Source organism: Hirundo rustica, chromosome 15, assembly GCF_015227805.2.
Source record: "Hirundo rustica isolate bHirRus1 chromosome 15, bHirRus1.pri.v3, whole genome shotgun sequence".
Classification (NCBI taxonomy): Eukaryota; Metazoa; Chordata; class Aves; order Passeriformes; family Hirundinidae; genus Hirundo; species Hirundo rustica.
Window position 1 is genome coordinate 7297964 of NC_053464.1, and position 20774 is coordinate 7318737.

The 20774-nt window shown below is 39.9% G+C and overlaps 1 protein-coding gene across 3 annotated transcripts in view; it reads right to left on the reverse strand.

Moving 5' to 3' along the window:
• Positions 1-399: 399 nt before the first annotated feature.
• The window catches only part of SNX29 (sorting nexin 29), a 98392-nt gene continuing 78017 nt past the window's right edge, over positions 400-20774 (reverse strand). For all 3 annotated transcript variants that reach the window (XM_040079317.1, XM_040079316.2, XM_040079318.1), the window contains one exon: positions 400-1819. In XM_040079317.1, coding sequence (XP_039935251.1) covers positions 1690-1819 — 130 coding nt within the window. In that variant the 3' untranslated portion in view covers positions 400-1689. The remainder of the gene's footprint in view (positions 1820-20774) is intronic.

Below are 20774 nucleotides of genomic sequence, written 5' to 3' on the forward strand. Positions count from 1 at the left end.
AATGAACACACAGCAGCGAGCTCCCGGGCTGGCCTTTGGGCTTTTCTCTGTCTGTGTGGTAACAGATCTCTTACTGCCTGGGAAATATTGTTCCATTTCTGTGACACGATTTTACTTTGTGGTATTTCACCTACTGAAATTTCTGACCTGGAGAGTGAATTTCACTCCTTTCTGCCACATTTTGCAGTTGAGTGCAATCTAAAAGCTCCATATTTCAGTGGTGGCAATCCAGCCCCTGGGGCTCACGCTCAGGGCCACTCACTGTGCGTGCCACTGAAAATCACTGACCACTGACCTGCCTGAACAACACTCACTGCTCACAGCACTGCAGAACACAGTTCCAGCTTGCTGAAACTTTAGTAAAGCACTGAGGTACAAACTCTGTTACTCATCATCAGCTTGTTTTTTTCCTGGAGAAGAATGTAAGATGTGAAAATTTAATATAACGAATGGATAATAAAATGACAAGATACAGAAATTTAAGTAACGCTATCCAAAAAAACTTCTGGAAAGATGTTCTTACATAAAGGAAAACCAGAACACAATTGATAGAAATTTGAACATAAACTGCTTAAACTTAATGAAGAGAAGAAGATAGCAAAAACATAATTAACTGCCTACGGCAGTGCAGCTAATGGATGCTGAACTGGATTCCAGTTAATCCGTGTCAGGACTTCCATCACTTGTAACAATTCCTGTCAATTTTTTAGTTGCTCTTACAGTAGTAGTTACAAATTAATTTTCAATAAGAGGTGATGGGTAACAGGCACTTTCATTACAGGCGATTTTTAAGTATCACCGTGTGAAGGGTTTTAAAAAATCAGATTATGAATTCCACCCTGCCCTGTTAATGATGGACTGTTCTGTAACACAAGCAACAAATTAATAACAAAATATAATCCAAGACTTAAAAGCACTGTTTTGTACCACACTAATTTTGTATGTCCTTGTGGCGGTTTGTAAAAATGAATATTGCACCTGCCTTACAGAAGACTGAAATTTCACTAAAAAATTATTACATTCTCTGATTTTAAAGAATTACTTCTCACAGATGAATGCTGTTGAGAATATCTAACTAGAAATGTACAAAAGCTATTTTTCCACCTGTAATGTTTTTCTCAGCATCTTCATTGTCAATGTTTTAAAAACCTTTGTGTGTCAGAGGTTTACAATAAAAAAAACCCAAAACAACGCAGTCTTTCTATTTACAAAAGGTAATAAATTAGTGAGGTGCTTTTAAGCACATCTTTCTGACATATTAAGTAGTGATAATCATAAAGGTTCTTCTCAGGAAAAAAAAAAAGTCTTGACGTGAAGCCCATGTCTCTCTGGAACAGAAAACTGTACATGGAAAAAGGGACAACATAATACAAACAAGGAATTCATTGTGACAGAAGGACTTCAGAGGAACAAAGGAGAATTTGTGCAGTGCAGCTTTACAAAACAAAGGAAATGCCGATCAGTTTGCCGAGCTCTCGTGAAGAGCCCTCGTATTCTTTTGAGAAAGTGATTACTGCCTTCCAAAGTAGTTAATCAGGATATGACCCTTGGTAATGAATGTCTCTTTTCAGGATTTAAGTTGATGCAGCTGTAGTCTCTTCAGGAGCTTAAATTATAAATATAGGCTAGGAAGGAATCACAGAACAACCTAAAGTACGTGCTGCCCACAGTGACAACTCAGGAGAAGGGTCAGAGGTCACCGCTCTGAGGCTCCAGGCTCCGGGGCTCCCTGGGGTGGCTGCGGGACAGTTTGGGGAAGCGAGTGGTCACTTTCGAGCGACTGCTTTTGCTCACTGGTTCTCCAGAGGCTGGGATATCACTAGAGAGATAAAAAATAAACAGAGAACAGCTAATTTATGTTGTATGTAAATCGTTGTGTAGTTATTTCAACATGAAAAAAGCAGATGTTATGAGAGCCTGGCACATGACTGTGAAGTACAGCACACATCTTCAACATCACGGAATTGCATTCTTTCTACTGGTGTCTCGAGTGTGAATTACAAAATGGGCTCTTTCAGAAATGAGAACTAGTAGAACTTTCAATACTTCATGGAAGATCGCAAGTTACAGGATAAAAGCTCTATGAGTTGCAGTTCAGAGATGGTGGGAAAAGCATTTTGAAGCAATAAAAGTACAAGCAAAATAGACAAGAGCTTGGATGATGCTCAATTAACAATCCTCTAATCATGGATGGATGTATCATTACATGATGAAGTACATTTGTAATACATCCCTGAATTCTTCAGTCTCTCCTGAACCACAACAGACTACAGTCTTACATGAATGAGCCTTTTGCAAAAGACCCTGAGAAGAAGTTTGAACACATTAAGTTCAAAAACAAGCAGTAACAGAAAATTCCAGCTTACCTAGGTGATATTCAGGCTATAGACTCCTCGGAAAACTACAGTATAAAGGGATAGCATTGTACTTTTGCCATTCTTTTACAGGCATCCACATGGCTTTTAATTAAACTGCTTACATACAGATCAATAAATAAAACTAAGTTTTGCATTTAGCAACTCAACTAAGCGATAAAATTACACAGCCTACAAAGCCAAGCTTATACTCCTAAATGAAAAGCCCCAACCTTACAATACCTATCTTCACAATGTGATAACTAGTCCAGAAAGGAGAAATTGCTCATCTGCACTTCTGGCCATATTAAGCAAACACAGATATATTTTAAAACAATCCCCAAAGTTTTCTGTGCAGTTTCTTTTCCTGCAGAGTGACCTTCCTCACACAGAGGTCAGTCACTCCTGCCAGAACCACAGGCACACTCAGACCCCACTGAGGCATCCACATGGGAGAAATGTTAGCGAAGCAAAAACCTTTAACAAGTCTTGGGATTGACTGGAAAATTCCCTTGCAGGCAGCAGAGCACTTCTGCAAGAAAGGTCAGCTGTCCTGCCTGGCCACAGTGCACACACAGCCACCCCCACAAAGGGAAGAGAAAAAACCAGTACGGAAAAGTTATGTTCAATTCAGATGATAAGAAACAGAAAACAAAGTCTGGTGGGGTTTTTTAATGGCAGAGTATTTAATTGGTCTACATTTCTAAGCAGAAAACTCTGAAGTAGCTTTAGTTAAAATAAAGGATTTTCCTAAGTCAAGATTCACCACATTCCTGTTACAGTATTTAGTCTTCCAAGGTAACTAAGAAGTCCTTTGTGTGAAAAAATGCGTAATACCTGTGGCAAACACCCTCCTCTTCTTCAATAACCAGATTAACGAGTTAGATCTTTAATTCCTTATTTTCCTTGTCACTAAAATAAAAACTCTAAAAATTAATTTAGCCTATGCTGTTAATTCTTGGTAGCCAGTGATAATTTGACTTCCAACTGTGGCCCTACGATTTCTTATTCTGAAACTCAGCAATGCTATCTAAGTTGCTGTAGAGAATTCTGATCATGTGAATCCAATTTCAGCTGTGCTCATTACCATGGATTTCTTTTAGTAACATGAATATTATTACTCATAATTTTTATACTATTTATAAAATTGAGCAATGCAGTGTTGATATTGTAATGCTTGTAAAAGACAGCATGTGACATTGGCTTCAGAGGGTTGTTGATTTTGTTTTAAGAGAAGTATTTTTCAGAACATGTAAACATAAAATAATCTAAATATCAAATATACAATGGAATAAAATTAAATGTTCACCTCACTGGGCTTTGCTCAGTCTAAAATGGGTTAATTCACCAGCACAGTGGCCAGTGCTGACAGAGCTTTGGCTGTCTGAGGCACACGGGAATCCTTGGCAGGTACAAGGTGGTTTACCTTGGAGCACCAGAGGAGTGCAATTATTGTAATTTGGTGATAGCTTTATCTAAAGCACATTTTAATGCACAAGCTCCTCCTGCTGGCATGTCCCCAAAACGACATCAGTGCCAGCCCAATGGAGCAAAGCTATTCAGAGGGAAAAGGGCAAAAAGGGCAGAAGGAGTTCCCCTAAAATGAAGAGAGACGCATTAATATCAGTCTGCCCTGCCAGGCAGGGCTGAGGTAATCAGGTCGTTTAGGGTAATTGCATGAACACCAGTGTCTGTGAGCAAAGGACAGAAATTGCAAGTAATTCTGCAAATTTAAATGATGCAACATGATATAGCTAATAACTAAATTAGAGATTAATTTATCTTAAATGTCTTAGCTGATTTTTATAATGACAATCTAAGACACATAGTTATCTAATGGAGGTTTACAGAAGTCAGTGTATATCTGAGGAGTTACATCTTCATGCATCCAGCATGAAAAGAAAACTGGAGCTGAAATTGATCAACTTCTGGAAACAGATGTTCTATGGGGGAAAAAGTTTCAAGTATTAAACATGAGTAGGGAATTTAAGTCTTTCAGCCCCCTTTTCATCCTCTCTTTTTCCAAACCTGATGGGAGAACCACCCATCTCACTTGCCTGCTTCAGCTCTGGCTTTTTTACCAAAATGACCAAAACACATGGTAATCAAGTAGGAGGAAAATATTCACCTCCCATCTCTTCTGTCTCCTGCTATTGATTTAGTAATTTAGTTCTGGCCTAGAGGTTGAATGATACCAATACAGTCTCTGGCACTAAACAAGACACTTTCTAAATGTACTGACACTTCAACTTGTCAAATAGTCCATGAACTCTTAGGCAGAGGCATGAAGACCTTCAAATGATTCTCTCTATTTCTGGCAAATGCACATGAAGATGGAACTGAGACAAATCTTTTTTCCATCCAGTGTTTGGGCTGGAGAAGGAAGAATAAGCCATTACCTACAAGGTTTGCAAATCCTCTCATTTGTCACACTCAGTAAAAATAGTCCCTAGGTTAGTTGGGGGGGCCTGAGTTAGGGTTCACCTCTAGCTGATTGTTTTACTCAGATTAAAATACAAATTTCAAATAGCTAAATCTAAACCAGGGAGCAGCTGTGGTGCAGTAACTGTCCCAGCCCAGCTCCCCCAAGTCCCTGAGGTAAAATCGCCAATTCGTCTAGGCCAGCAGCTACACCTGTTTGGCTTTAATAGAACATTCTGCTTTTCATTCTATTTAGCACGGTCCAATTGTCCAGGCCGAGCACTGAAGGCAGAGAGGCTTTGCCAGGCACTGCCCTGTTCAGCAGTGGAATGTCCACCTATTAAAGGCTCAAGTTCTTTTCCACATTCTCACCTTGGCCTATTCTGAAGAAAAAAGCAACCTGCTGAGGCAATCAATTCCTCCTTCCCACCGGGTCATTGTTTAGCTTTTAAGCATTCCTGATTGATCTGCCCAGCATTTGTTTGGCAAACGATTCAGTTTCATTGATTTTGTCTTGGTGTCAAGTTCTGCCTGAGGTGCATCTATAGAAAACAGCTTAAAATAACCGGTCCTTTTCATCAGCTGCTGGTTTATTCATACCTTTGATTTATTGCTCTCCCTGTATCCAAATGTAAACTGTATTTTGTGGCGTTTTCTTTACATACTCAGTATATGGAACTGCGGTATTCTCTTGGCTGATGTGAAGAAATTTATTTCCCATCTCATTGCCTTATTCTTCAGGATAAAATTAGAGAGAGAAGTTTCTGATAAAAATAGTATAACATATCTGCAATTGGAAATACTTTTGTATCAGCCAGAGATCAAAGAACAGAAGTAATAAGCACATCTTGGGAGGGTAGCAAAGCTCAGGCATTTCATGTATCTATCTATAGATCTATCTCACACGTAAATGCCTCTCTGGAGACATTCATAATTCTAGTTTTACTTGAGTTATATTAAACACACCTCATGAAAAAAGGCATTCGCTGCCAGATAAATTTGGTGACTTTTGCCAGCTTCTTGTGTTATTAATTCTTTGTCAGTCATTATAATAATCTAGTTCTGGTTATAACCTGAACACTTAATGTGGTGCTCAGGCAGGCAGCTCCTCAAAAAGGTCCAGTTAAGCAATGCCCAGACTGTATCAGGAGATCCTTAGTAGAAATTGAGAACAAACTCTGACTTGACAATGCAATATATCTCAGCACCTTCTGCCAATTAACATCAGGGAAGACACCCATTTAGTGGCATTATTAACTAAGATTCTGAATTCACCAGATCATTTCACATACTGTGTTAACTCCTGCTTTGCAGTCAGCTGAGTGAAATCCTTGTTTCCAGTTGGTGAAGTATAAAAATAATTGGAGACACATTTCCTGCCACTGCTCCCAATTTTGTAGAAATTAAATATATTTTTTAATGAGAAACTGTGATCTCCACTTATTAATACAAATGTCTGGTTTGGATGTTTAAAGAGTCAGTTATTAACAGAAGAAATAGAAAGAGAATCCCTCTATAGTACACTTTGACACAAAATCCTGAAGACACTATTAGAGCAAAGTTGTCAGGTTACAAACTGAATAATCACTTCCATCAAGATTAGATCTGAAATGAAATTTCAAGAAATGAAAAGCCTTAATTTTAATACTCCAACCATTTGGTTAACGTACAGCTCCTTCTACTTCCACATACACGCTTCTACACTCATGACATATTTGATCTCTTCTTGCAGTGAAATAGTGACACATAATCATGTTTCCATTTGTTACAATTCAGATTACCTGGACTTGAACATTCACATGCTACAATTCAGTTTCCATAAAAGCATGAAGACTTTCTTCATCAACATCTGCTTTGTTATTTGAATTTTTCTGTAAACCATAACACTGTACATAACTCTGATAAAACAATTTTTTTTCCCCACTAATTTCATTTTGAAGTTGGAATAAGATGGTTACTGTATCTAAAAGTTCTATAATTGAAAAATATCTCTGTTACACACCCTTTCACTCAGGAAACGCTGAGAACCCTGCAAAGGTGACCTTTCATCAGTTTCCATCTAAGCAATACTTCTATTTAATACTCTCATTCCTTGGCTTTCTGCTGCACAGTGACCTCTCATTTGGGAATGGTCACTCTCCATGTTTTGTGATGCCCCAGACAGAATAACGGAATGCATGAAGACTGTGCTCTGGAAAATTACCACTGCCCAGCTAACTAGGAAGACAGAAACCACTACAAACAGATTTACATCTATTTATAACTTATATATTAGGTTTCTGTGTTTCTGTGCTCAGTTGAAAGGCAAGAAGTTTGGCTGTTCCATCCAATTCCAGCTGGAAATCACCAACATTCAGCTCTGCTCATTCTCCTCCTGTCAGGGGTGACTCTGTGTGAGCAGCACCATCCACCACACTCAGGGAGAGGGGATTTCATGAACAAGCAGTTCAGAAGCAGAACATGATCCAAGGCTTTTTATGTAATAACAAAAGGTCAGATTTGCTTTCAGAAGAACAGTGTTCAGAGAATACCTGGATTTGGGGTTTCCTGCTAGTAAGTAATTATCTTTAAGGAAAGCACAGACATCTAGAATACATTTTTATTGAAAATACCGAAGTAACTGAAGACAGAAGATGTGCATTAGGATTCACAATGCATCATATGCATGAAAATAAACTAAAACTTTTGTTTGGCAAGTAGCAATTTCCATGTGCTGAGGCAGCAGTGCATTACAGTGACCAGCCAGGCACTTCCTCCTCCGTAGTCACAAACTGTTTGCACACAACAATTTTAACATGGAAGGCAGACAATTTTAATTACCAAATTAGCTTTTAAACAGCACATAATCATTACAACTGGCACTGGGCATAACAACAAAGTTTGCTGCAAATGCCTTCTCAGACACCAGGACACATGAAGCCAGTAAAAGGAGTTAAATATTAACACCCCTAAGCCTTCCACCTCTAGTTTACACAGAACACAAAATGCAAATAATTAATCATGTTCCATGCCAAGCACTGGGGGAAAAAAAAAAAAGATTTATCATCTCCTCCAATTTGCCACTATCAGAAAGCGGAAAACTCTGAAAGCTTAAAATGTTTCTTCCTGTCTTCCTCCTTATCATTTACCTGATCCTGAGCGCACTAATGTACTGAGACTAATGGCAGTAAAAAACTTGGTGCATATTCCTGCCATACTTCACCACATCAGACTTTCAGCCTTCAACACCACGTAATTTCAGCACCCGGGAAGAGCAGCAGTTACAGTCTCCTGTTCTTCCATGGGCTCAGGAACAAACAGTTCCTGTGCTGCCGCTCTGAGCTGGGCAATGGCCCTGGGGGAGCGAGCTGGTGTCCCTGCTGAGGGGCTCCGTCCCCTCCATGCTCCCTGACTCCTGAGCCATATTCAGCCAGGCAGGAATATCTGCCCCAAAGCGCTGGCAGGTGCAGCTTTCAGTGAGTTTAAATAGTCCCCAAGGGAACAGTGCAATGTACTGCTCTTTGCTTTGGGTTTTGCCAAAGCAAACTGCCCATCAGAAAAACCTGCACAATTACAGTCATTCTTTTATTTTTAAGGACAAGCCCCTTCTTTTAAAATTACCATAGAAGCAAATGGAATGATAGAGAAAAGTTGTGATCAAAACATGCTGTTTTGATCTTCCAAGGAAGTGCTTCTGTTTTAATTGCTCCATCAAGTTAAGAGGTATCAGCTGCTTCTCTGAAGTATCTTCATTTCTCATGAAGATTACACATGATATTAACATGTGCAAAAGGCAGGAGAGAGCTGATGTGACCATTCTCAGGGGCAGATCCAGATCTGAATCAATGTCATGTTAAAAATAACAGCTATGAATACAAAAAATGAACAGACTTAAAAACTGCTCCAGGAATCATACTCATAACTTTTCTGGAAAATATGGTGGCAACAATAACATGAAGAACACTGCTCCACAGCAATCGCTCTTACTGGCTTTTATTTTTTAAATACTAAGGGCATGTTATTGCATTCCAGCCATAAGCTTGATACTAATAGTGATCCATGACCTAAAAACCTCAAAAATATAGGTCATAATCTCAACCCCTGGGAGCTTTTAAATTATTCTTCATTTTAGCCCATTATTTAGTTTTCCTTAGATAAAAAAGAAATTCCCACTGAGTTGGATAAGCCCGTAGAAAATAGTACATCTGCACCTGCAACATAATCACAGGGAGAGGGTTGAGACTTGGCATAGTGGAATTAGATCTGTACTCTCTAAATAAACCAAAGTAATCAAGATGGGGAAATATGTAAATAAATGAGTACCATCAACAGAATAACAAGGGAAATGCTGACTTTGTTCTTGGTATTGAAGACAGGGACTGTTGTTTACATTTAATCCAAGACAGAAAAGGAAGCTCATGGAAGGGCACTGCCTATGGGAGCCAGCTTGGGATGCAACAATCTTGATGGATTAGACAGAAACTGAACAAGCCTCAGTTGGCCAGCAAAAAGACAACCACAGTAACCAGCAACCAAAATCACATTTTCTGTTTAATCATATTTTAATTATTTTCTCTGTAAAATGAAAATGTGATAAATGCAGCTCAACCCTTTTTTTCATTATGAATCCAAATTAGGTTAACAGGCAGCAAAATTTGCTACTGACTCCAGCGGGAGTTCAATGCACGGTGCATTGCTGGCCAGGAGCTCCTGAAATTTGGGGTCAGCTCTCCAGGTATCATCAGATTCAGAGCCTTTACAAAGTGTATCATCTTGGTCCCTCTATAACCCAGAACTTTGCCAGCAAGTTCAAAATAAAGATACATCAGATTTGCAATAAGCTTGCTCCTTTGCCAGAATATTAGAGAAGAATCAATTTAGGACACCGGTGAGCAGCCGTGACTGCCCCACTGCTGGCAGCCACTGCAGTGTAGCTGCAGGGCTGGAGTGACATTCCTGGCAGCTGCTGAACCACCTCAGTTCCAGCTCCTGAGAAGCCTGGAAATGGCTGCTGCTGCCCAAAGAATCTGCTTTGGAGGCCAGCTGAATTTTGTCCCAGAAGGAAGCTACCACAGGATCACGGGATCACGAGGCAGGCACGTTCCTCATTTACCTATGAAATCCCCTTCTCGCTTCTTTGAGTTTTGTGGCTTTTGGCCACATGAAGATTCTGCTGTTAGGAAGAATAATTAACTTTGATAGAGGACATTTTATAGCTCCAAGCAAATTTTGAACTAAATAGTAACTCCCTTTCCCTGTTTTAGAAGCTCAGTAAAGCACCTGTGGGTGGTCAGTATTACACGTGCACAGGACCAGGCTGTGAGATGGTGCAGGAGTTTATCTTTGCTGGGGTAGCTGTGCTTTGCCAGCAGGAGAACAGCCCCAGCAGGCAGCAGGGGAAGTTGTGCCCACAGCTGCCCCTGCACGGGGCGGTGCTGGCCTGAGCAGAGCGACGAGAGGCTGGTTGTGCCCTGCCCAGGTGACACACGGAACCGACTGCAGCGACAGCTGCACAGGCACGGAGCCTTCTCATCTTCTCCCTGCCCTGTGCTCAGCAATGCTGGCACTGGATTTGCTTGGAGCCTGCAGGATTTAGATGCTTTTTGACTCAGCTGTAACACTAACAGTAAAAACATGGTAAAATATTCAGTCTGCCTGACAATGCAAACTAACGCCATTTTCTTTCCCTTTGGTCATACCTGGCTATTCCCAATAGCTGATGCTTTAGGATTTATCTCTTTTATTATGCAGGAGTCTTCTACTGAAAGATTTCTAACAGAGTCAGACATTAAGAGCTGTTCAGTGTATATATATGATTTACCACATTTACTGTATTAAAACTAATAAATTAAAACTCTTATAAAGAATTAATTTATGAGTTCTTAAAGATAAGAATAAAAATTGAGAAACAATATTTCAGAAGTCAGATAGATATGGAATAGTAACAAATGGACTCTGCTGTCTGCAAGGTCCAGATTTCTAACTTTCACACTCAAAGATTAGCAGGTCTCCTTTTACCACATATCATGAGTCTTACTACTCTTAAGTGTAATTGTGTTACACTTCTAAAACCTTAATCTAAAAATAAACCTTCATACTGCTGTTAGTATAATCAAACCATGGAGCACTGTGGAATTAATAGGTGAAGATCTGAAGAAAAATGACTTTGATCTGCTCTTGGAGATGGAGACCCCAGCCATCCATCCCAGTATAAATCCTTCCTGGAATTTCTGTTTAAATTTGGGTTATTTGAGCAAGAGTAAACTGAAGAAGCCTGGTTAGCTCTAAAGCAGATCTGCATTAGGAAATGCGCAGCTGTTCTGGCTCCATCCTCACAGAGCAGGGCAGCCTGATGTCGGGCTGATGCTGTAAATACACAAAGTTCTGCTGAGCGCTGTCCCTGGGCCATGCAGGACCAGGGAGGGGAAGCACGGAGAGGATGGATATCTCTGCCATCCCTGCTGCTCCACTCAGACCAGCACTGGCTGAGGAAGCTGCCACTGTTATTTTGCACAGACCTCAAGAGTTCAGGTCATTTGGCATTTCTGAACTGACATTTGGCCTCATTTGTATCTCCAGAGGATGTATTTGGAGACCTCTGAAGCAGTCTAAAGTAAAAAAAAAAAAACAGCCAAAATCACTTTCTTTACTCATTGGTTAATGATGTGAAGGGCTATGACAGGGAACAAAACCTGCATACTATGAATTTTTTGTTATTAATAGACAAGAACCTATAAGTACATCAAGTTATTCTAGGATACTTCAGCTAACTGTTCATGGATTCTGCTCCCACCACACAAGTACCAAACATATTAAAAATACACCACAAAAATAGGATCCGTAATACAACAGAATTGAATGGATTATGTTTACAGCTGGCAGATAAGCAAAAAACCAAGGGACAAAGCTTCTGGAGGATGTTTTGAATTTCAGTGATGGCCTGTAGCTAATTCCTGCTGTTTTCACAGGAAAAACTGATGGCTGCTGCAATATTTTTCAATACAAGTTCAAATGAGGAAAAGAAATAACCCACCCCCCTTTGAAAAACTGTGCAGTTGGGCATAAACAAGCTTGTTATGGTCTGGATTAAAGCCAAGTACATGCACAAGTACAAAGATACCTCCCTTATGAAGATTATTTGCTTTATGTGTTTGAATGGATGCATCCATTTATCCATTACTGTCAGTGTTGCACAGAAAGGAGTGCATAAGCACTGGAAGACTGCAATATAAGATGTATAAACATATTGTTCTAAACTACAGTTTCATGAGTGTTCCTTACTGCTTCATATGCTAAAAGAAAGGAATAAAGTTTATTTTCCATCCTCAGCATAGCCTCATTCATTTCTCAAAATCTCTTCGACTGTGGAAAAGTAATTAAACTTAATCTTGGGTTTTAGTCCCAGTGAAATAAGCATTACAGAATAGGTTTTCTTGCAATACTCCAGATCTAATAGTCACATGAAGAGGAAAAAAAGTCATGTTGTTTCATTAGCAAATTATATATTTTTTTTTAATCATTCTACTAATTCTGCCATTCAAGCAATTATGTAAAATTTACATATGGGAATACATTTGCACGTACTCATTCTCATTTAAAGAACAGTGTATTTTCAATGATTATTCCCCTTTTTTCCCCTGCATAACAGATTTCTCAAGGGCAATTGCTCTGAGATACTGACATTTCAGGGGATCTGGAGCAAACACCATAAACTCACATCTGAGAGCTCAGCTTGCAATACCTCTGACAATACATTACAGAAATCCACCTCACCAAAACTGTTTGCAAATGCCATCCTGTGCCAAAAGCGTTTGCAGCTGTCACAGAGAAGCACCCAGAAGGAAAAAGGCCCTTGGCTGAATGTAGAGCAGCTCCTTGTGCACCAAGGGCGGACGTGCAGGCGTCAAACACCAGCAGCGCCCACGGGGACGGCCACCAGGCAGGAACGAGAGCAGGCACGGCTTCCAGGGGCCAGCCCTGGTTCTTCTGCACCAGAGACCTTGGAAATGCCATTTTCCATCTCACACACTATCAGAAAGGCAGTCTGGTGACATAGTGAGTGTTTGGGATCTGAGGAGAGAACAGGGCTCTATGCCCTGACCAGAAGGAGACAGAGCCAACCCGGCAGGTCATGGAACTCAGACCCTGCTTCCCAAAGAACAAATCCCTAAATCCTGTTCTCGCTGGAGGTGCTGCCTTTGTACATCCTATGCACATGTGCTGGTCTGAGAGTTCTTCTATTCTCCCACCTTTTAGAAACTCATAGAAGAAAAATGATTTTTTGATGAGATGTGTTGCTGGCAAGTATCTCTATCAAGCTTCCCCTGTTAATAGAATTCAAGCTGAAAATGTCAAATTAAAGTTTTTCTCTTGAACATACACTGAATTTCAGTAACTGGTTTGTACCAGGAGTCATCTGTTATAAACTGTGTCTATCAGTTTCATGACTCTATGTAAGATTTTACTAAGTAGAGAATTAAACTCACGCATCTCCAGACTGGGTTTTGTGGCGGTCACATCCACACTAGTGTAGTTTAAGTAATGTATTTTGCCATGCAGACCGGTTAAAGTAAGAAGCCCCTAAGTTCCCTTCAACACATCAGAGAAAATCAGGAGTAGAAATAACCTCACCCTTTGTGAGAATAGTATGCCTTCAAAAACATCTTTAAGTGCCACATTTGCATGCTATGCAACTTCTAAATATATTATAAATAGAAGGTATATGATAAATACAGTATTGTTTGGTTTCTTAGAAGGTATATGATAAATACGGTATTGTTTGGTTTCTTTCAGTTCCATTAATAAGTTTCTATTCATTCTGTGAACATATATTTAAAGAAATTATTCCCTCTTCAGTCGTATATTTCAAATTCTAATTTCAAAAAACATCACTAGAAGAGTTGTGGGCTGTAAGAACTTACCAATAAGGGAAACTCACCGTCCCATCTGCTCCAAGCCATCCCACCTACCTGCACACTGCTTTCATGGAGAACGGGCCTTGGGGAACTGCTCCTCCTCCCAGCACTGTGCCATTCCCACAAAGAGCTCAGCTGTGGGATCCAGGCATCCTCTCGGGGGGAGTCCCCAGGGCCCCATCCCCAGGAGCAGGACAGGGAACTCGGGGTTCTGGATCCCCGAGCTCCCCGATCCATCTGCACTCGCACGCACGTTGCTCTGACCGACCAGATGGCCGCTTACAAAACAACATGTTCACAGCAACAGTGTTCAAAACACTTTCTGCTGGAAACTTGTTTTCTGTCAGGGACCTGCAGATGGTTCCCTTTCCCTACCTGTAAGTTCTCCAAAACACATCTCCTGAATCGGCTGTTATGCAATCTTCATATGCTGAGATTCGACTGTGAATAGCTAAAGCTGGCAATTTTCTTAAAATAAGCTCCAGAAAGAGAAACTTAACGAGCAATTTTAGATCAGCTAGTTTAAGCGCAGCTGTAGAATAAACATTACAAACTGTTTTGCAGGATTTAGTAGGCCAAGAAGTTAGCTTTAAAAATCACAAATTCATTACAGGGAACTCATGTAGATTTGGGTAAGGCCGGGAAACTAGCTCAAGGAGGGAAAATTTTGTGAAAAGAACATTGTACAGCTCCATCAGAGGTGTCTGTGGGGTGTGCACGTGACACAGTGAAGCACCTGAGCCAGTCCTGAACAACCATGCAGTAAATGGCTCCTACATCCACATGCCCCTTTATGCAGTCACTCCAGAGGCAATTAAATGTACTCTCACCTGCTCAGCAGCAATGAAAAATTATACTGAGAAGAAAATTATCATCACACCAAATTAAAATATTCACTTTGATCAATTTTTTTTTGGCCAGTCTGGTGCCCTTTGATGACCTGGATTCTACATAAAAACATGCATTAGGATGCAATATAATTCTATATGTTTGTGGGTATTTTATATATTGAAAATTCTGTGCCCATTTCAAAATATTGTATTAATTTGGGGGGCTTTGATTGAAAGGGACAAAAAGACACAGCTTCGGTAGTTCAAATTATGAGAGCTCCCACATGCTGGAAGGCAGACACTGTCATACAGCAAGGACAGCGAGAACACGGAGATATCTGCACTTGCTTACACTCCCAGCATTTTAGCACATTCTCAGCTATTGATTGACTGAGTTGCAAACTCCTCTGTGCTCTCCTCCTCTGAAAAAGTCAATTCCAGCAGAACAATGGAGCAAATTGTTACAGACTGAGAGGATAACTAGGAAATAAACTGTCCAGACATGTCTAGTGCCATTTGCTAGAAACAGTAGGATAACACATAGAAAATAAAACTCTTTTCATTAAATTAGGTGTATCATTGAACCATTTAAAAATAATTCTACTCAGACAATCATGCCAAAAACTGGTTTACATAGTAAAAAAAAAATGAACTAGACAGTTGCAAAGATAGTCAAAAGATATAACTAGATGTAGCTTCCCTTACAAATTATGTATACTTGTTAATGAACAAAAAATAATCTGAATCTTTGATAATTACTATTATTTGAAGGGAAGAAGAAACAAAATGCCCTGTTATATTTCTTGGCTATTCAAGTAGAAATATGTTCTATGTCCTTACTAGGAAAGTTTTTATCAATCTTGTAGAGATGTCAGACTCTCAAACATGAAAATTTCGATGTCAATGTTTTACAGTTGCCAGTAACCAGGTGCAGACAGGAGGGTAATGGAGAGCAGGTTTACAGACATTGGTTTGTGTTTGACTGTTTTCACGGTTACGCTTTGCAACTCTTGATTCTTTGTTTTGCACGAGAACTAAGACATGCCTTTGTTTTATCCAAGATTTAGGTACAACAGCGTGGCTTTGCTTCTGAGACAAACACAGCACAAAGAGCCCATGAACCCAGCACAGAGCTGCAGAGCAGAGCAGGACAGAGCAGGACAGAGCAGGACAGGACAGAACAGGACAGAGCAGGACAGAGCAGGACAGAACAGGACAGAGCAGGACAGGACAGAGCAGGACAGGACAGAGCAGGACAGAACAGGACAGAACAGGACAGAGCAGGACAGGACAGAACAGGACAGAGCAGGACAGAGCAGAACAGAACCCATCCAGCCCTCGGGGACGCTGAACGTCACACACACAGACTGGAAGGGAGGCTGCCAGGCAGACTGAGCCTCTGGGCAGGCCTGGCTCAGCTGGTCTGGCCCAGACTGAGCAGCAGCCACAGCTAAAAGGCAAAACCACGACGAGCCCGAGGTGCCAACGCGCCCCAAGCAAGCACAGCCCTGCCCAAGAGGGTCCCCTGAACCCTCGGGGCTGGCTCTCCAAGGCACAGGGACCTCCTTCCTACGTCCTTCCACGCAGTTCATACCTTAGGCCTGGAGAATGAGCACAGTAAAGTGACACAGATGATACCACAAATATCTGCACTTCAAATATTATTAAAATTGCCACCTAGATTTAAGTTTGTGAGTATTTGCATATGCCCCACAAATGCACATTTCATATATTTGCTGGCAGTATCCTGATACCAACGAACAGCGAGAGCAGAGTTTTAGAACTGCACAAAGAAATGGTTTCCTACTGAGGAAATCCAGATTCTAGAGTTTCAGGGTGAGCAGAGTACATATACTGCTGAATGGAGCGGATCAACATATAAATTACCTCAGAATTTACTAAATGTTTACATGAGCAAAAATTGGTTTTAAAGTATGCAGACAATGAAGCTGAAGATAGAATATGGTTGCTTGTGCATTTTCCGAGTTTCAAGCACTTAAAAAAGAATCATCCTGAATTATGCTGGAAGCACTTCACAAAAATATATTCAGGGTATGAAATGGAGAGAACGGAAGCTTACAGAGCTGAGGATTAAAGGATGAGAGGCAGTTTTGTCCCAGCAGATGGAGAACAGGTCCACTGAATGCCCACCTAACTGGTCACACAACCAAAGCAGAGGGATCTCCTCTTGCCAGGCATTTACTCTGCTCTGGACATGGAGTAACGCTGAATGCAGAATGCTCATTGCACCAGACCTTCTCACCCCAAGATCCTATGGAGAGCTGCATCTTTATACACAGTAAGAATATTATAAAATTCCAGAATCACTCATCTATAGTTTTTCAAGGCTTGTTTTCAGAAGACAAAATACCTTCCAAGTCGTGTTTAAATAAAAATTCTGTGCCTACGGTGAACACCTTTGGTTACTAGTTCAGCTACCACTGCCATTTCAAAAAATGAAAGAAAATCCCAGTACCCTTCTAATGAAATGGCTTCTTCTGTATGTGCATAAAATGCAGCAAAGGAAAATAAATCCTGTGTAAGTGCTCTCTTTTTTTACATTCTTTACCACCATTTTCCCTATTTCACCTCATTTTAACGTACCTTCTCTTCAATCAATCCAAACTGTCTCATTACATCCAATCCAACTGTGCTCCTATTACATTTTACAGCACTCCTCTACCCTTATTCTACTCATTTATTCTTGTATTCCCTACCTTCTCCAGTTTTCTTTCTATAATAATTCACACTGACAGCCACAACTCTGTTACCCATTAAAACCCAGCTATTGTTTGCTCCTGTTCATGCCCCATTCTTCTCTCAACAAACTCCTGTGCTAAGTTGATTCTGCATTGGTCTGTTGTCCAGAAACCATCATTCCCACAGCTCCCCATGTAAACCAATTCCCTCCTGCATTAACAGCACCAAGTTATCTGTTTCAAATCAATTTGCCTGTTCATGTCTCAGTCTGCCCTCATTTCACATTTATTACAATTTAGACCTCACGTCTCTGTTGACTCACTCTGGTTTTCAGCCACCCAGACCTCAATCACAGCGTGACACTGGACTGCCCAAGCTCAGTGAGGAAATCCTACTGAGCATTTGACAAATTCTATTGCTCTACCTTCCCAAATATATTTTGTGAAAAATTCCAGTATTTTCAGTACACTCCTCCAGGCTGAAAACCTCACTTGAAAGTTCTTACTGAACAAGTCACTCATGACTCTGGTGAACAACTGCAGACTGTTGCAATCTGGAATTTTCTGGTTTTATGCACTGATGTTAAATTAATTTAAACTAACACCTTGACACTGTGCTGTGCCCTTTAACGTTTTATGATAATGAAATCTTCTGGGGTTAAAATCTACTCCTGTATGTCATTAATTCAATATATTAAGCAGTGCTGATAATCAGAAGGGAATAAAGTGAGAATGTTGGTAGAAACCACACTGCTTATAGGAAAGGTGCAGCAATTCTATATTTGAATGTCAGGTACAGCTGTCTTATGGTTCGTCTGACAAGAGCATCTTTATTCTTTTACTCACTTAGGACAACCACACCCCACTACAAAGAAAAGCTCTCAAGATGGCTGTCAACACAGCTGAAAGCAAAAAATAAATAAATAAACTGATTGTTCCATACCTTTTTCCACAGTAAATTGCTTTCACACTATCTAGAATGAGGAGAGGACTTTGAAGTCCTGGACACTTAACTATATTAGAATTTCTAGCATTCCACTTTTCAGAGCCTGGATGCAAAAATTTGTTCCAGATCCAAAAATGGCATAAGGAGCTTTAAAAAATATTGGAGCCATTGTTTATGAATTAGGTATGGATAAAATAGAAGCAGGATTTTTCTGTGTCTAAAATTAGAAACAGTTTCTGATTTAGCTAACCAAATCCACCTTGGCAACTCCCTGCCAGACATGAGTGTGCAGTAAATATGCTGACAGGAATGGTCTGCCCTACCTCCAAATTGAAACTTTCTTTCCTGGCTTTAGAGCCCATTTTTTGCTACCAATTTCAGAAACACCTGCTCAGTACAGAAATGCCTGAATTATAAAGAATTCACTTTTTAACAAGGGAATGCATGTGACTTGTAACCAAGGAAACAGGATCACTGCTGTAATGACACAAAACTTTAACTGGCTCTGTGTTCTTTTATCAGAAAAATCTTAACCTCTTCTTGCACTGCTACAAGTTCAGTGTGTTAGAAACACAAACCCCAGAGTTTAGAAAGCCTGTCTTTTGCTAAGGGCTTGGCTGAGTTTGTTGGCAAGCAGCAAAGGAGCAAGGAAGAGGGATGTGCTGCTGAGAATCGTAACTCATCCCTTGGAATGATCTTTCATTGCAAAGCCTGTTATTAACTTGGAGAAAAAAGGATAGAAAGCGATGATAGAATTCATGGGTCCAATAAAAAATAAAAAAATTAAAAAAAAAAAAAATCAAAAACATCCTGATCCAGCCAGTTCCTTGCAAAAGACAGATAGGGATTGAACATCACAAAATGCACAGCACAGTGAAAAGCTCCTTTTGTACAGCACTGAAGTTTGCTCTTACATTGACCATGGCTGTTTTCAACATAATCTCTATTTGTTTCAGAGCTTGATAAATTGTGTGATTATAAAGGAAACCAATATACACCAGTTAGCAACACACAAAGTGCTTTCTTAACTGGTGATATCAATCTATTTGCTTTCTACTTTTGCCCCATTTTTTCAACCAATGCAATGGAGAGCACTTCCTGTACATTTCTATACATGCCAAAGAAATACCTTAGCATAGCCTCTCGGTCATTTGTTTCAGTAATTTTAAACATAATTCTTGCTTTCTCAGGCAGCATTAAACAAGAGTTTATTCCAAGGTGAGTGTAAAGATCACAAGCCCTCAAATGTTTCCAATGGTGACTGGAGAGTATTCAATCCTTGTACAGTATGCACCTAATTATTCTTCTCATAAGCACTGCAAAGGTCACTCTGAACATAAAGAAGCATGATAAAAATTTAATTGATGGAAATATGCTCATAAACACCTATTTGTGAGGCGTCTTGAACAATTCATAGCAATTAACTCAGCAAAGCAAGTCTGCCTTTATTGAGATGGTAATTGGTGTAAGTCACACTATTTCCAAGTGAAGTTGATTCTTTTTTTTTAATGGTAAGGCTCAATAGTGGGGAAATAAATACAATCCATAAACCCCTTCAGCATTATGGAGTTGCTGAATGGCATCCCAGCTTTACTGAGCATCACACCAAGACAAAAATGACAAACACCTTTTCTCTGAGGTGTCTCAGTCCTGGAACACTGCAACACTGAGGTGTTTCATTAGGGTGAGCTTAGAGGGAGGTGTTTCTGTAATACTTTCACTATCACCCATCCCTGCAGGACAAAGTCTCTCCAATTGTACTTCTGAATAATCAAACACTTCTGACTCAGTGGTGCCTTAAAACTGTAAGACTGAGAAAATGCAAGTGAGAGCAAGAAATTGGAGGAAAAAGGAAGAAAACTGTAGTCAAGAGACATAAACAGATTCTTTCACCTGAATTAAACTTATTTGCATTGGGTCCTGCTGGCAAATTTAATAAGACCAACCGCTGGAAAAGAAGCAACCTACAGAAATGCAGCTGAGAGAAATAAAGAACTATGAAAAACAATCATTTTCTAGTCCTTTTTACTTTAACAATTGAGAAGAAAATCAGCAACTACGAAAATAGTTTTAAATACATCAAATCATATATTCGGACTGCAAATTTTGACTTTGTTTAATTTTTATCTTGACATGGAAAGGATTACAATGTTTTATACAAAAGGTGTATCTTGTTGGTTTTACGTGCCTCATGTAAATCATTAGGGTCTATATAAAATATTCTTCCTGATCAGAAAATGTCATTTAAACTCCAGTGAACCTGACTGCTAACTTCTGTAAAACTACTAACAGCAGAACCAGGTTGAAGTCAGCAAATATCTGAAGTGCTGATGGGTATTTGGAATATATTTCCATCTACAGCAACTGCCATTAATGGTATTGCCATGATAAGCACCCTTGCCTAGCTCAGGTCAGAGATTTTAGAATCTATTCTGACCATTTAAAAAGATAAACCTCGGTAAGAAATAATTTTGCAAACCTTTGGTCTGAACAAATGAGAGGATGCAGGACAGCTCTTTACCCTGTGCAGATTTGCAATAAATGTTCCCTGATAGACTTGAATAATTAATGGGAATGTGTGTCAGTTTTTCATGTCCTATACACAGCTTTCATTATTTCACAAATTGCCT